The sequence below is a fragment of the Podarcis cretensis genome (genome assembly GCF_951804945.1).
Source record: "Podarcis cretensis genome assembly, chromosome: 4".
NCBI classification, from domain to species: domain Eukaryota; kingdom Metazoa; phylum Chordata; class Lepidosauria; order Squamata; family Lacertidae; genus Podarcis; species Podarcis cretensis.
The window spans coordinates 17,752,316-17,769,316 of NC_137173.1; the positions used below are offsets into that span (position 1 = coordinate 17,752,316).

At 45.8% G+C, this 17,001-nt stretch overlaps 1 protein-coding gene across 7 annotated transcripts in view; it reads left to right on the forward strand.

Moving 5' to 3' along the window:
- The window catches only part of AMOTL1 (angiomotin like 1), a 92,828-nt gene that overhangs the window by 71,559 nt on the left and 4,268 nt on the right, over positions 1-17,001 (forward strand). For all 7 annotated transcript variants that reach the window (XM_079973489.1, XM_079973488.1, XM_079973493.1 and 4 more), the window contains 6 exons: positions 1,647-1,792; positions 3,064-3,213; positions 8,282-8,472; positions 11,189-11,314; positions 13,707-13,933; positions 15,428-15,703. In XM_079973489.1, the coding sequence (XP_079829615.1) occupies positions 1,647-1,792; positions 3,064-3,213; positions 8,282-8,472; positions 11,189-11,314; positions 13,707-13,933; positions 15,428-15,703 (1,116 nt within the window). The remainder of the gene's footprint in view (positions 1-1,646; positions 1,793-3,063; positions 3,214-8,281; positions 8,473-11,188; positions 11,315-13,706; positions 13,934-15,427; positions 15,704-17,001) is intronic.

The following is a 17,001-nucleotide window of genomic DNA, read 5'->3' on the forward strand; positions in this document are numbered from 1 at the left end:
TCATCTCGCTTTATTGGCTGAGGGAGCTGGCGTACAGCTTCTGGGTCATGTGGCCAGCATGACTAAGCCACTTCTGGCGAACCAGAGCAACGCACGGAAATGCTGTTTACCTTCCCGCCGGAGTGGTACCTATTTATCTACTTGCACTTTGACGTGCTTTTGAACTGCTGGGTTGGCAGGAGCAGGGACCGAGCAACAGGAGCTCACCCCGTCGCAGGGATTTGAACCACTGACCTTCTGATCAACAAGTCCTAGGCTCTATGGTTTAACCCACAGTGCCACCCACATCCCACTCCCTTGCCTTAGTGCTCACCTATTTTGCGGAGTAGTTGAGATGATAAAATGGAAGGAGAGACTTGGGCTTTACATGCCGAAGAATCAAGCAAATATACATTTTAAAGTTCTAGCTGCCAAATAGCTTGGCTTTTCAGCAGCAGAGGAGGCTGCAGTTAAGGTGATTGAAAAGCACATGTAGTTTCACAGGGATATTGGCAAATGCAGCAGCTGGGCTTTAATCTGAAGGCTTCCAAGTCTCACCCGGCTAGCTCTAAAGTAAGAAATGTAAAATGGTGTCTGAAAGAACAAGTGCACAGCAATAGTGGTCCTTAGTTCAAATAGGTTCCATAATGAATGACAGGGAGTAAGACAGCCTGCCAGGGGCATGTCTAGGGGTTGACCAGGTTGGCCCCTACCTAGGACACAAACCCAGGGAGATGCAAAATTGCGGGTCTTCACTCTGGCTCGGAATAGCTAGGAGTTTGCCTGGCCTGTTCCTCCACTTCTGGGGGAGCCTTGGCAAGGGTTGGAGGTCGTTGCACTGATACACTCCTTGCCATGGGGACAAGGGAGCCTTGCTACACCTCTGCAGCCTGCCCAATGAAGCTCTGAAAGTCTTTATGTATTCATATCTCGCCTTTCTTTTAAGGACCTCACGGTAGTAGCAGAAGTGGTTCTTCCCTCCCTCTCGCAAGAGCCCTGTGAGGTGGGTTTGACTCAGTGACCCAGTGGCCGAGCAGAGATTTGAATGTGGGTCTCTCTGGTCCTAGTCTGACACCCTAGCCCAGGAACAGGGAATCCCCAGACCTGGAGGCTGGATGTGGTCTACTTGCCTGGCCCTAAAGACTCTGCAAACGACACCCTGGCCTGAGTCCGTGCCCTGCTTCGTGCCTTCCTTGAGTAGTTTCTCCTGGCTGAAACGTGTCCTTGAACTGTGATAATGCCTCTCGCTTGCCTGGATGGAGAGCTTGGTAGGGAGCTTTGTGTTGGCTTTTGTGTGGCTGGTGTGTAGAATGTGTTACGTCAGTGTTTCCCAAACTTGGGTCTCCAGCTGCTTTTGGACTACAACTCCCAACATCCCTAGCTAGCAAGACCACCAGGGATTATGGGAATTGTCATCCCAAAACAACTGGAGGTCCAAGTGTGATAAACACTGTGTTACATCATTGGTCAACCCACATTGATAATAATAATTATTATTTATATACCCCGCCCATCTGGCTGGAATCTGGCCCTCTAGCTGAGAAGGGTCCTGCAGCCCTGCCATGACCAATGCACTACGTTGCCTCTGTTTGAGTTTATTTCTGTTCAGTGTCCCTCCTGGGTCTGTGAGAACTTCTGATGCAGCTGGCCATTGCCTCCCTTTCCAGACAAAGAGCATTTGAAAGAGAAAGAGAAGCTGGAAATGGACTTGGCAGCCCTGCGCTTGACCAGTGAGGAGCAGCGAAGGCACATCGAAATCCTGGACCAGGCGCTCAACGGCGCACAAGCCAAAGTCGTCAAGCTAGAAGAGGAGGTAACACCAGACCGTCCTTCAGTTCAGTTCACCACCCTACACTTTTCTTTCTCTCTCTCTCCCTCTCTCTCAAATACATGCCCTATCTGCACTCTACATTTAGATCTCTATGACACCACTTTAAACACTCATGGCTTCACCCTAAGAATTCTGGGAGCTGTAGTTTGTTAAGGGTCCTGAGAGTTACTAGGAGAGCTTCACAGAGCTATAATCCCCAGAGTTTCCTGTGAAGAGGGATTGATGAAGGCGAACTCACTAAAGTCCCCATGATTTGTTGGGAGAAGGCATGGCTGTTTAAACTGGTTTAAGAGTGCTTTAATTGTATGGTGTGGTTTTGCACAAAGACATTTTACTGTTAGCATTCACATCTGCACCCTGATCCTAACCGTGTTTTCTAAGCAATGCCGCAGAGCTCAGCGGGGCTTACTTCCAAGTAAGTATATTTAGGGTTGCTGTCTTACAGCAGCTGCTGAATATTTTCCAGCACATGATATGCTTGGTTGCTAGAAACCAAGGAAATATGAAACTCCTCCCTCAACATCCTAATATAAGAGAGTGTGACAAGCCACCGTTATTGACAAATCAGCACAAAATCTGAAATTACTTAGAGGAGCAACGGACATTTTCGCAGGAGAACGCTGGGACCATTAGCTACACAAATAGACCAAATATCAGTCTGAAAGGTTTATGTCAATTTATGGATTATATAACGAGGTACTTTGCATTTAATTTTTGGTATATTATGCAGTCCACTACTATTCTAGGGGGATCAAGTTGAGAGGTTCGAATCCCTGCAACGGGGTGAGCTCCCATTGCTCAGTCCCTGCTCCTGCCAACATAGCAGTTTGAAGGCACATCAAAGTGCTAGTAGACAAATAGGTACTGCTCCAGCAGGAAGGTAAACAGCATTTCCGTGCGCTGCTCTGGGTCTCCGGAAGTGGCTTAGTCAAGCTGGCCACATGACCCGGAAGCTTTACGCCAGCTCCCTTGGCCAATAAAGCGAGATGAGCGCCGCAACCCCAGAGTCGGCCACGACTGGACCTAATGGTCAGGGGTCCCTTTACCTTTTACCTGCAATGCAGGAATCTCAGCTAAAGCATTGTGACAGATGGATCACCCTGGTGTCTGAGATCTGGAGTTGACTTGGATGCAGGGACTTAACCTCCATGAAACTTACAATGTTTTCTGCCGTGCGCGAGCTCTGTGCTGTCACCCTCCTCTTCCCCCTAATGTCTCTGTGTTCCCCCTGTGGCAACCCTGCTGCCCTCCAGCTGTGCAAGAAGCAAGCTCACGTTGAGAAAGTGGAGAAGCTTCAGCAGGCCTTGACCCAGCTGCAGGCGGCCTACGAGAAACGGGAGCAGATGGAGCGCCGCCTGCGTACCAGGCTGGAGAGAGAGCTGGAATCCCTGAGGATGCAGCAGGTGAGACAGAACGTGGGGTGTTGCGTCTCCCAAAAGCGCCTCTCATTTCAAACCTATGGCAACCTGCCATCAAGATTAGCTGCGGCGGCCGTTGTGTTGGTGCTGCCCCCCTCCAACACGACGGTCACTGCACCTTGCGGGGTCGAGAACAGTCGATTTGGGGGTTCTGTGGACACGCTGGCAGAGGCAGTCTGACATTGCTGAAGGTGCCTGCAGAAATATACCTGTCCAAAGCTCCGCCACACCACACCTGTGATGTGTCAAAGCCCACAGTTCAAGCTGAGGTCTCTTCCATAAATGTAGCACGCAGGTACCACACCGCTGCTGGGCTGCTGGTTTGTTAGGGGTTTTTTTTGCAGGATAGTATCATTACAGGTGTTACCCTTTGGATTTGATCGCATACAGTTAGATCCAGACCAGCCACGCAGTCCTCTGCCAACCTACTCAGAAGGAAATCCCGTTGAATTCAGCGAGTTTCCCTGTTCATGGGTATAGAGGTTGTAGCCAAAATCAGTTGGCTGTAGTTCCCGTTGGTTTAGTAGGAGCTAAGTTCAGCTGGCAGCCCATTGCCTGGGGAGTGTGGATCTGAAGGAAGACACAATTCAGCTTTCGTCACTAGCCGCAGAGAACCCTGGGAACCATAGTTTGCTAAGGGTGCTGGGAATTGTAGTTATGTGAGGTGTAAGCTATAGTTCCCATGATTCTTTGGGGGGCATGCTTCAAATATGTTTTAAATGTGTGCTTTGCAGGCAGCTCAAGGACCACTGGGAGACTACATCTGCCTCCCGGAAAGGACATGACAGCAAGGGAGAGACCAGTCTGACCTAATATTTTGGCTAATAATAATAATAATAATAATAATAATTGTTATATTCATTCATTCATTCATTTATACCCCGCCCATCAGGCTAGATTTCCCTAGCCACCCTGTTGCTCCAATACTTGCTTTCGTCTTCCCTTCCTGTTCCTTTTTCCTCTTGTATCATGCCTAGTAAGTTGTGAGTCAGTAGGCAGGGGCTGCCCTACTTTTTACAATCTCTGCAATGCCTAGAATATATTTTTTGGTCCTTTGCTCATGTTTAATATTAATAATCCAACTCCTAGGGAGAGCTGTGGACTTGAAAATGCTACTACAGTCAGATCAGTAGCATACAATCTTGAGATCTAGTACCATGCAGGCAAAAGAATTTCTGTATATCTACAATTTTCACATCGTTCATTGGTTGAGCAGAAAAGGCTTTTGAATGTAAATTACAAATTTAAAACAACAACCAGCAATGTCATTGTGTTGTTAGCCATAGGCCTGTGAAGCAAGCATGACATCTTGAACTTGCATAAAAATCCAGCAAGTTAAAATCTACTGTGAGCCAGTCCTTGCACAGGGACATCTGGAGAAGTCGTTTGGCTCAAGTTCCTTTTGAAATGTGGGAAGTCGCTTTCTGGTATATTAAAAATCTGGTGGATTCTTGTGGTTTGCACAGTCTTGCAAATCTTAGAAGCTAGGTTTTATTCACATATTCCTGCAAATATGGAGCTTTCCAGGATCGAGCAGTTGCAGTTTTCTGAGATCTCATTTTTTTAAAAGTCCACATTAAGAGTCCCCAGGGGCACTCTCTCAGTTAAAAGCCGAAACTGGAAAACTCCCACTTGAGATGAGAGTCCACCTGTGTTTATTCAATCATTGGCTTATACTAATCCATTTGCCAGAGGACAAGCTCACAAGACTCGTTTAGTGGGAGCAAATTCAACTAAATTCTACCAATTTAATGACTTGGCTGCGGTAAACGACTCCTTTGATTCAATTACATGGCTTTTCTGCAAACGACTTGATGGGGACCTCGTTGTAGCTGCCAAATTGGAATTTAGAGGATGCCTTCTGGATATTTTCATGCACAGATGAACTAGTGTAAAAACAGCACCCTGGCATGTCCTGGTAAATTTCAAGCCAGTTTGGAAAATTAATACGTTGGGTTTTGTTGACGTTTGCTCTAAGGAGAGCTTTCAACTTCACTGAGAACACCCAACAAATGCTCTCAATTATTCTGGGTGGATGGCGTGAAGCCACGCGGGAATATCATTTCCTCTGCAAGATTGGGTGGGGAATAATTTCCAGGACACTTATCCCCCCTTTAAAAATTCATTTTGTGATAAAGGCATTGACCCAGCTCAAGTTAGTCATCACTAAAGACCCACTGAGAGCTATAGGACGTGGAGCAAGGTGTGGCAGAACTTTCCTCATCGATTTCTGTGGGACTTTGGAATGACTGACGGTAGCTGGATCAGAACCTGTGGCCCAAACTGGCCTGGCTGAAGACCGGAGGAGGAGCTTGCCTTGTTTTGTAAAATGCTGTTAAATGTGCTGAGTGCAGGAAGGAGATTGCATCTGATCTTCTGATTATGGGGTACCTATTAACTCAAGGGAGACAAATTCTGAAACAGCTATTTAAACACTCTTCTATTTATGGACTGTCAGGTCCCGGACAAGCCTTGTCCCATAAGCCATATATACATGTGTCCCGCCCCCCTCCTGGCTTTTTAGATTATATATAACATACTTTCTCTTCCTGGTGTAGTTTAGCTGGGACACTGACCTACATGCAATGAAAAATACCCATGGTTGCCAGTTGAAATATGCCTTGTGTGAGCAGCTGGAATCCTGTATCTTAGATATCTTTTTACCTAGGGAGCAGGTGACCAGTTTATCCAGTGCCCATCCTGATTTGCCTGCTCAATGAGCATTCACCCTGATTTGTTTGCAGGCAGTTGGATGTCATTGCATAAAAGCAAGCACTGCCCCACTCTGCCCAGTCCATTTCCCCATCACTTTCCTTCCCGCAAGCAGTTTGATCTTTTAGGGAAGTGGGTCTGTGGTGCAAGAATCCCTCCCAGTCAACTACAGTCATACCTCATGTTACGTCTGCTTCATGTTACGTGCTTTTAGGTTACGTCCTACGTTGACCCGGAAGTACCGGAAAGGGTTACTTCCGGGTTTCGCCGCTCATGCATGCGTAGATGCACAAAATGACATCATGCGCAGAAGTGGCAAATCGCAACCCGCGCGTGTGCAGACGCGCCGCTGCAGGTTGTGCTCTTTTCATGTTGTGAATGGGCCTCCGGAACGGATCCCGTTCGCAACCAGGGGTACCACTGTACCTGTATAATTCACAACCCAAAATTGCTAGTTTTTGTAGCAGACTGACCTCATTCGATGTTCCCAAACTTGCTTCCCGGGTTGGAATTCAGCTATCGGATTATACACTTCTCAGCTTTTGCCGTGTAGTTTTGATCCCCAAAAGTATGCACAAAAACCCACATTTTGCACAAAAATGCATTCAACGTGCATGAGGCGGGGAATAAAAGCAACGAAGCAACAGAAAATGCATATTTTACAGTGAAAGCGAGTACAGAATGCGTAAAATTTACATGCACCAAATTCTTTTGGAATGTCCACAAACCAAGACAAATCAGACGTAGGACCCGAGTGTCAGCAAACAAAAGACACAGAACTGGGTTAAAGGTAAAGGGACCCCTGACCCTTAGGTCCAGTCATGGCCGATTCTGGGGTTGCGGCGCTCACCTCGCTTTATTGGCCGAGGGAGCCGGCATACAGCTTCCGGGTCATGTGGCCAGCATGACTAAGCCTCTTCTGGTGAACCAGAGCAGTGCACGGAAACACCGTTTACCTTCCCGCTGGAGCGGTACCTGTTTATCTACTTGCACGTTGATGTGCTTTCGAACTGCTAGGTGGGCAGGAGCAGGGACCGAGCAATGGGAGCTCACCCTGTCACAGGGATTCAAACCGCCAACCTTCTGATCGGCAAGTCCTAGGCTATGTGTTTTAACCCACAGCGCCACCCACGTCCCTTACAGAACAGGGTTACACTGATCCAAATCATGACATATTGCTTTCAAGTGCACATCACAGAAGTCCAGCAGCTATTTTTTCTTCTTTATTGTATCAGTGCAGTTCCACTTGTGGGGATTCTCCCGTCCCGTCAGGGGGGGACGGGGGACGACGACACATCTTTTCCTGATCAGCGACTGAACTGTCAAAACAAGGGCATATAATGTTAGTGAGGACAACGATAAGCTAAACAATCAAGGACTGCCTTCCTCTTTTATTGGTGATGGGAAGCGACACAGCATGGAAATATTTCACTAAGCACCACCCACTGGTGTGGATGGGAAATGGCAGAATTCCTATGAGAAACATGTGGATAAAATGCATCTAGAAGTGCATACAATACACTGAGATAAAATATGTATTTTGAGATGTATTTTGTGATAAAATACAAATTTAAGTACATGTTTTTGTTTTGATTTCTTTCTTTTAAAAAAAGTAATCACAGATTAATGCAAAAAATTGTCAGAACCAATCTAACTATGAACACATTTGAAAATGGAACACGCCATAAATAGACGGATTTGTCCATCCTACACACACACACCCCTACACACCTGTAAACTGAGCTTTTACATACTATATATAGAAAGGCAGGAGAAATATTGAAATGTATAATAAACAATAAACAGGTCAGTCTTCAAGGTGCTGCTGATCACATTCACACTATACATTTAAAGCACTGTTAAACCGCTTTAGCAGTTGTTTTAGCAGTGCAGATGCATCTAGCACCTTCACTATACAGCTTTTGGTGAATGTGGAAGATGCACCTCTGTACACCTGAAATTTGTGTTTTCAGGACCCACCCTATTCCTGTGACACTGATTTGTTTAATACTCAATTTTAAATTGTCGTAACCACCCCCCTGAGGTTTCCTGTTCAAGGGTGGATGATGATGGTAAAGAATGGTTAAGGGTGTTGAGAATTGTTAGGACACCTACCCCCCACAGAGCTATAATTCCCAGCACCTATAACAGACTACAGTGCCCAGAATTCCTTGGACGAAGCTGTGATTGTTACACATGGTATAGGAATGTGGCATCTGTGTTATAGTAGTTATGATGTTGGGCTAGCTAGCTTAAACTCTGATTGGCTCCAGCAGGCCTCTTGTTTTTGTTTTGTTTCTGTTGGGCACTGCTAACTATGTTTTCCTTTGCTTTTCTCTAGCGGCAAGGGAACTACCAGGCAGCCCCCCTGCCAGAATACAACGTCCCTGCGTTAATGGAACTGGTTCGCGAGAAAGAGGAGAGGATTCTGGCTCTGGAAGCCGACATGACCAAGTGGGAGCAGAAATACCTCGAAGAGAGCGCCATTCGGCATTTCGCCATGAACGCCGCGGCGGCAACTTCCACGGAAAAGTAGGGAAATGGCTAATGGAAGAAAGAGTCTGTCAGCATTGTTTGCGTTTGCCTTTTTAAAAAGAAGAAAATGAAAACGTACATTGGGCTCGAAACTCAAATCGGTATATAGATCAGGGTTTCCCAAACTTGGGTCTCCCAGCTGTTCTTGAACTACAACTCCCATCATCCACAGCTAGCAGGACCAGTGGTCAGGGATGATGGGAGTTGTAGTCCAACAACAGTTTAGGGAACCCTGATATAGAACAATAAACAACTGGAACTTGCAACAAAAACTGTGTACACACTATAAAGCACAACAGAAATATATTTCCCTATTGGAAAGAATTCAGAAGGGTTTCTGGGAATTGTAACTCTGTGATGGGTACAATGCCCAGAGTTCTTCGAGAGAAGGAATGTGCCTTAAAATGATAATGTTTATGCAGCCAAAAGGCCGTCATATGGAGGCCTCTTTTCTGTGTTATAGCTAGTCACGGCCTCTTCACCCCATGCCACCTGCACAATGTCCATTTTCTCCTTCAACAGTCAGCCAGTATTTTGTGGCCACTTAAGCAAGCTTGGCCCTCACTGGGATGCTTTGAAGGCTCCCGGAGCCACCTGGGGGCTTTCCCTCCTTGAAATATGCCTTGTGCTCCTGCATACCTCTCCCGTGCCTGCTGATACCTCTTGTCTTGTGTGCGAGTGGTGGCATTTTAGTCACAAACGGATCCACGTTTGCCCCTGAACTTCAGAAAGAGAAGGAAAGGGTTTTATAGTGAAAAACTATTCAAATAGTCTTTGAATTCTGCAGAATTCTTCTTCAGGAAGATGAGTCGGTGCTGTGGATAAAGACTTGGCTGTGGGTGTTCTCCAGTAGTGGGTGACTTTTTGGGCAAATATAGATGACCATTTGTTGTTTGTTGTTGTTTAGTCGTCCTAGTCGTGTTTGACTTTCCGTGACCCCATGAACCAGAGCATGCCTTGGAAACTATCACTTTCTTCTCAAAACTTCTCCTTTTTTATGTCCGTGGAGTTTTCTTAGCAAAATGCTGGAGTGCATTGCCAGTTCCTTCTCCAGGTGGATCACATTTAGTCTAAACTCTTGGCTATGACCTGTCCGTCTTGGGTGGCCCTGCATGGCAAAGCAGGTGGTAAATTGCTATAGTGGGCATATAGCCTCTGTCTGTCGCGTCCTGTCTAGTGGAAAACTTTACTGCTTTTCTACTGCTTTTATTTTGGGTTGGGTGCAGATTTTGGTTTTCAAAAAAATCTGCTGTGGCTTCATGTTGCAGATGACTCACTGTGGGGAGAAAGAACATAGCTCAGTGTTCAAGTACAAGCTTAGCATACAGAAAGTTCCGGGTAGAGTAATGAGAGAGTAATTAAATTTAGTTTACATTTAAAGGCAAACCTACCCAGCACTAGGGATGCGGGTGGCGCTGTGGGTTAAACCACTGAGCCTAGGGCTTGCCAATCAGAAGGTCGGTGGTTCGAATCCCCACGACGGGGTGAGCTCCTGTTGCTTGGTCCCTGCTCCTGCCAACCTAGCAGTTCGAAAGCACGTCAAAGTGCAAGTAGATAAATAGGTATCATTTCGGCGGGAAGGTAAACGGCATTTCCGTGCACTGCTCTGGTTCACCAGAAGAGGCTTAGTCATGCTGGCCACATGACCCGGAAGCTGTACGCCGGCTCCCTTGGCCAATAAAGCGAGATGAGCGCCGCAACCCCAGAGTCGGCCACGACTGGACCTAATAGTTAGGGGTCCCTTTACCTTTACCTTTACCCAGCACACACTTTCTGAAATGTTGACACGAACCGAAACATAGCCAGCCTTCTCCATATCTTGCAGTACAGTTCTTCAGCCGAGTATTTTGTGTTCCAAAAGTGTGTTCAAAGGTAAAGTGTGCACAGTAGTGCTAACAGTAGTCAACGCATTATATTAGGGGAAATTGCTTTGCAAAAATGTGTATTTCTGTATCTTGTGAATGTAACTTGTTTATGTTTAATACTGAATTTTAAATTTTTGTGACCATAATAATAATAATAATAATATTTCTTATTTATACCCCGCCCACTGTGGGTGGCTCACAACAGAATATTAAAAACATGATAAAACATCAAACATACAAAACTTCCCTAAACAAGGCTACTTTCAGATGTCTTCTAAAAGTCAGATAGTTGTTTATTTCCTTGACATATGATGGGAGGGTGTTCCACAGGGAAGGCGCCTCTGCCTGGGTCTTGCTGGTGAATGGTAGGTGGTATTAAGTAAATAACTAAGTAAGGCAAAATTTTATACACAAATGTGAATGAATGAATTAATTAGTATACCACCCTTCACCTGTAGATCTCAGGGTTGTTCACAGTATAGGAGAAATGCACACCAAGCTGATGAATTTTCATGGGGACTTAAAAAGGAAAAAAAGACTCGCAAACCGATGTGGAAATGTGGAGAACAGAACATAAGCGTGGAGCTATGAAAAACTGTATTTTGACAGCTCTGCCCATCTCTAGCTCCGTGTTCAATACCACGCCTCTACAGTTAAAAGGACCAAGAGACAGATCTCCCTCTGCCAGAGACCCCTGGAGAGCAGTTGCCAGTCAGAATAGAAAATATTGGGCTGGAGATGCAAATATTCTGACCTAGTATAAGGAAGATTATTTATGCTCCTTATCTTTTGACCAAATCAAAACTGAAGGTCCCCCCCCCCTCTGTCTTTCTCTCTCTCGTTGCCAGGGATGCCTCAGCCATTAATCACTCGCGGAACGGGAGCTACAGTGAAAGCTCCCTGGAGGTCCGCATGTGGCAGGAGGAAGAAGAGATTTTGCAAGCCAACCGACGGTGTCAGGACATGGAATACACGTAAGGAGCAGCTGTCAAGTAGCTACTGTGGGATTTACATGAGCACCCGCAGTGCTGAAGCCTCTTGACTGTCCTGATATTCTGGCAGGCACACCAATTCAACACCATCGCGTTGGCCCAAGGCATGGTGGTGGGAACATAGGGGCAGGCACAGTGTGAATGCGCAGCTTAACTCTCCCTCTGACCCCATGAGCACCCAAATAAGACTCTAGTAAAAGCATGCTTTACCAAATACTCTGGAGGCCAGGTATATATATACAGTGGTACCTCGGGTTAAGTACTTAATTCGTTCCGGAGGTCCGTTCTTAACCTGAAACTGTTCTTAACCTGAAGACCACTTTAGCTAATGGGGCCTCCTGCTGCTGCTGCGCCGCTGGAGCACGATTTCTGTTCTCACCCTGAAGCAAAGTTCTTAACCCGAGGTACTATTTATGGGTTAACGGAGTTTGTAACCTGAAGCTTATGTAACCTGAAGCGTATGTAACCCGAGGTACCACTGTATGTATGCGCAACAGCAGCCACACACAGCTTCAAGTGGCTGGTTAAACCAGGTGAGAGTAGCCAATGGCTCTCAAACCCTCGGTGGGTTACAGACTTCCCCTGCAGGCAAAGACAGACTCTGGCAGATTGACCGGACAAAACCAATAGTGGGTCCAACAGTCAAGAAGGCAGTTACTGCAGACAATGTGTAGAGGGAAGTGAGGGGCAGATGGGGCTCAGCAACCTGGGAAGGTAGCCCATCTAGGAGAAGGAAAACTCTACTGCCTTTGAGATATCTCCAGGAGAAGATAAAGCTAAGGAGTAAACCCTGCACCAGGGGTAGGCAACCTAAGGCCTGGGGGCCGGATGCGGCCCAATCGCCGTCTAAATCCGGCACATGGACGGTCCGGGAATCAGTGTGTTTTACATGAGTAGAATGTGTGCTATTATTTAAAATGCATCTCTGGGTTATTTGTGGGGCATAGGAATTCGTTCATATATTTTTTTCAAAATATAGTCCGGCCTTCCACATGGTCTGAGGGACGGTGGACCGGCCGGCCCCCTGCTGAAAAAGGTTGCTGACCCCTGATCTTTTTTTTTATTAATTTTTTAGGAAAATTTTCTTTTACAAATTTAAATAACACATTCATATCCACTATAATACAAAATTCTTTTGGACTTCCCCCCGCTCCCTCCACAATCCTCATAATTTTAAATTTATTTCACATTTCCTTTATAATTGTATTGCCAGTTAATTAATCTTTACAGCTCTTATCCCTCTTACAATACCATTTCTCCTCACAAAGCCTCTTTAAATCCAACTAGCGTTGTCTGTTCATCACAAATATTTTCCAGATAAATCGTAAACTTTCTCCAGTCCTGTGTGAACTTGTGATCTTTCTGATATCTGATTTTTCCTGTCAGTTTATCTAATTCAGCAAAATCCATCAGTTTCCGTCTCCATTCTTCCAATGTTGGTAATTCTTCTTGTTTCCATTTTTGAGCCATTAAAATTCTTGCCGCCGTCACTGCATATTGAAAAAGTTTATAATCACTTCTATTAATTTCTCTTCCTGTAATTCCTAACAGAAAGGCTTCTGGTTTCTTTACAAACGTATATTTAAACATCTTTTTCAACTCATTATATATTGCTGCTGACCCCTGATCTACACCAATCCAGAGGGGAATCCCTAAGGCAATTGGATGATGCCTTGTACGCCTCCTTCTAGCAACTCCTGGTGCCAAACATATTGCTCTGCTTTCCTTTGGACCACATCAGTGAGGCCGAAAGGGGGTCTTGTTGTCTGGGCAGCCCAGGACTTTCAGACACGCTGCTCAGGCTTGCGCCCCAGGGAGGTCACTTAGGTGCTTCTATTGTAGCAGTCTGAAGGTGCACTCCATTGTCTCTGGAGACTGACAGGTGCCATCAATGTGTATGAAGGAGCAGTTTTGAGTTTCAGACATTCTACTGTTTGGTTATTCAAAACAGTACATAGAGCATTCCTCTTGCCTTATTAAGCACTTGGCAAAATTTTGCATTTTGATTCGTTTCAAATTAAAATTAGAGTTTTAATTGTGGATTCTCTGTGCTAAAGAATTTAAAGGTTCTGAACCTGGAAAGTCTGCTTTCTGCAACCTGTGAAAATTGAGCGGATTTCTGCAAATTTTATAATGTTGCGGTCAGGTTGATTCCACAGATATTCTCCCTCTGTGATAAACACTCACTTGTCAGACGCAGGAAACTAAATATACACCACGTCCATTGATAAACACACTTTGCAGACTCCTACAGTTGCACTTTGGGCACTTCTTTTAACAGATACCGGTACTAAAACTGAATTTGTCATAGCAGCGTTGTGGGACCAGGCCACCTCCTCATCTCTGGAACATGTTTATCTGCATATTTTAACAGGATAAAGAACCTGCATGCAAAAATCATAGAGAAAGATGCCATGATCAAAGTGCTTCAGCAGCGGTCCAGGAAGGACCTTGGCAAAACTGATGCTTCAAGCTTGCGACCTGCTCGGTCGGTCCCGTCCATTGCTGCAGCCACTGGAACTCATTCCCGCCAGACGTCCCTCACCAGCAACCAGGTGACCGAGGAGAAGAAAGAAGACAAGACTTGGAAAGGGAGCATAGGTGAGCTTCGGTGTTAGTTGGGCCCTGGCAAAGAGATTCGGCTCTCCCCATCTCATAGTAGAAGAGCTTTGGGCTACAACTCCCATCAGCCCCTGCCACCTTATGTGTTGGCCCCACCCATTACAGCCCAAGCAAAGGGAGGGCACCAGGTTGGACAAGTCTGCTTCCGCTGGCTCTTGTTGCTTTTCTAGCTGTTGTGTTTTATGAAGGTGGATTGTTGTTGCTTTTGCCTGCTGAGTGAGTGAGTGGATGAATTTATTTGTTGTTACAAACATCATGGTAATTTCAACCATCACAAAAAAGAAATATGTGTGTGTGTAAAATTTACATAGATACACCATTACAAGGCAGAATCACCCAATTCATACATACAGTATATATATCGTAAAATTCGTTGTTGCTTTTGCTTACTCTATATTGATTGGTGTTTTATTGTGTTGCAGTTTTTATGGATTTTTATGGGGACCCTGTGGCGGAAGATGCAGGGTGAAAATGACAATATATAAAATAGCACCAAAGGAGGAGATCAGCCAATTAAAAATGCTTGATCTGTACACTTGGTCAAACAAAAGCCCTTGGCAGTTGGGGATTCACACTTTATAGCACTTTGAACTTGGGCAAAAATAATAATAATACTGAAATATATGTGGCACGCGAACACACACAATTAATTTAAAATAAGCAATATGAATTTTTAATTCATACAAGAGCACAACAAGAGCAAGCATATGTCTTGGGTATTTGTTGAGTCAAATAATCACATTTGTTTCCACAAAGTTTAAATGCAGAACATTGTCAGTGGTGCATTCACATTTAAATCATTATTATTCTTTGCAATTGACACAAGAGTATTGGTTAGTTGAAATCCAGATTTGATGTTCAGCTCCCACATTCCACTACTTTGGGGGCCTTTTTTTCCCTGCCTCCCTCCTTCAGCCTCAGGCTACCTATCTCTTTATCCCTTACTTCCCAGCTTTGTGAAAGTTCTTTGTAGCCTTCCCAGTAAAGCTGCTTATTCCATTTCTTTCCCCAGGACACTCTTGGCCAAACTGGCAACTTACCCTTCCCTCACTGGACTTTTACTGCAAACGTCCCGTCTGCTTTGTTCTCTAAGCAGTTGGGATGTTTGTGGACATTCTGTGCCATCTTCAGCTAGTATGTTATCAAAAAGATTCACTGTGGCAAGCAGGGTACAGTACAGCCACACAGACCAGTCCATTTCCTAGTCATTGCTTACAATTGTTCACTTTCTTCTTGTTGGTTCCATGGTATTGGCATTTTTAATCTAAATTGCTTGGATGGGAAAGACAAAATAACAGAGATGGGGCATATCTGGTGTTTTGTATTGTGTGTTGTATCTCCCCCCCCCCCCCCCTTTGTTTTAACATGCTGTGTGGTTAATTTAAACCACTTTGAGCCTTTGGGAAAAATAGAGTAGAACTTTAATTAAACCAATGGGGTCATTTCCCTCTCTTGTTTCTCCTGCTCCTCTAGGATTGCTCTTAGGGAAGGAGACCCAGGACCAGTCGCCCATCCCTTTGTTGCCACCTCCACCTCCTGCCACACTGTCTTCTGGAATGTCCTCGTGGCCGGTGACTGTCTGCCACGCTAAGACGGGGAGCAAAGACAGCAGCACTCAGACGGACAAAGCCTCTGAACTTTTCTGGCCAAACTCTGCCTCTTTTCCAGGCAGAGGGAAATTGACTAACACCCCGGGTGGCAGCCCAGCCCTAAGGCACACTGCAGGCAGAGGCGTTGGAGAGAGGCTGGGTGAGTAAATTTGAACGTCATGGGCCCGGGAACAGGAGCAGGGCAGGGAGGGTGTTTTGAACTGCAGTGTGCAGAACCTAGAATTATGAAATTCTGTCTCCAGAAAAGAAAGCTTTAAATAGACCATTGCCTAGACTGGACGAGAGATGAACCGATGCTCAATTCAGATAAGGCTGAGGCACTGCTGGTAGCAAGGTTCCCTAGACCGGATGGCTGGGAGGTTGCCTGCTCTTGGTGAGGTTATATTCCTAGCTTGGGGGCTACTTCTGGACCCTTGAGGCCCAGGTGGCCTTGGTGGCCCAGAGTGTCTTTTCTCAGCTTCAGCTGGTGGCCCTATCTGGACAGAGATAACCTAACTTTTGTTGTCAATGCTCTGGTAACCTTGAGGTTAGGTGACTGCAACACGTTATACATAGGGCAGCCTCTGAAACTTCACTTGGTGCAGAATTCAGTGACCAGGTTGCTCACCGGAGCAAGATAGCTTGAGCATGTCCACACCAATCCTGATCCGACTACACTGGCTGCCTATCAGTTCCCAGGCCCAATTCAAAGTGCTGGTTTTTGACCTATAAAGCCTTAAATGGCCGTGGACCACAGTACCTCAAGGACCGCCTTTCCCCATACGAACCGACCAGGACCCTCCAATTATCTGAGGCGCTGGTGTGCTTCCTCCTCCAGAGATCTGTAGGGCGGCAACATGAGAATGTGTCTTTTTGTTTAGGATTGCGCATCAGTTCTAAAGGAGCAAGTTATAGCTCCTTCCGCAGGCAGTGCCTTAAATCTGATTTATAGCATCACAGAGTGCTGTACCCAACCCCAAAATATCTCAGATTAACTCCAGGAGACCGTCACTTACCTCTGAAGGTCAAATTGCATGTTGCATTATATAAATTCCATTATTCTCCCCCCCCCCCGCCCCATTTATTTTTATGCAGAGCAGCTGTAGGTGGCTGCAAGGTTGAGTGGGTTTCTGGCAGAGGAAGAGAATCTGCTGCACCCTTTCACTGCCAGCTGGTTTGCTTGCTCAGAATTGCTCCAAAAGCATCTGCTTTGCCATATCTGGGGGACGGGGGTGAGACACATGGTTCCCATATTTCCCCCCCATGGAAAGCAGCACAGTTTTAAGCAATCAGCAGCCAGCTGGTAGGAAGAAAACGGTTAAGTAGACTCTCCCCGCCCCCAACTTCCCTTCTTCCGCTATCAGTTTTCACTTTAACTTTGATGCCACTCATAGTGTTTTTGCAAGTCTCCCCCATGCTGTGCACTTAAAATGCCTTTATACCTCTTTAACCAAAGAG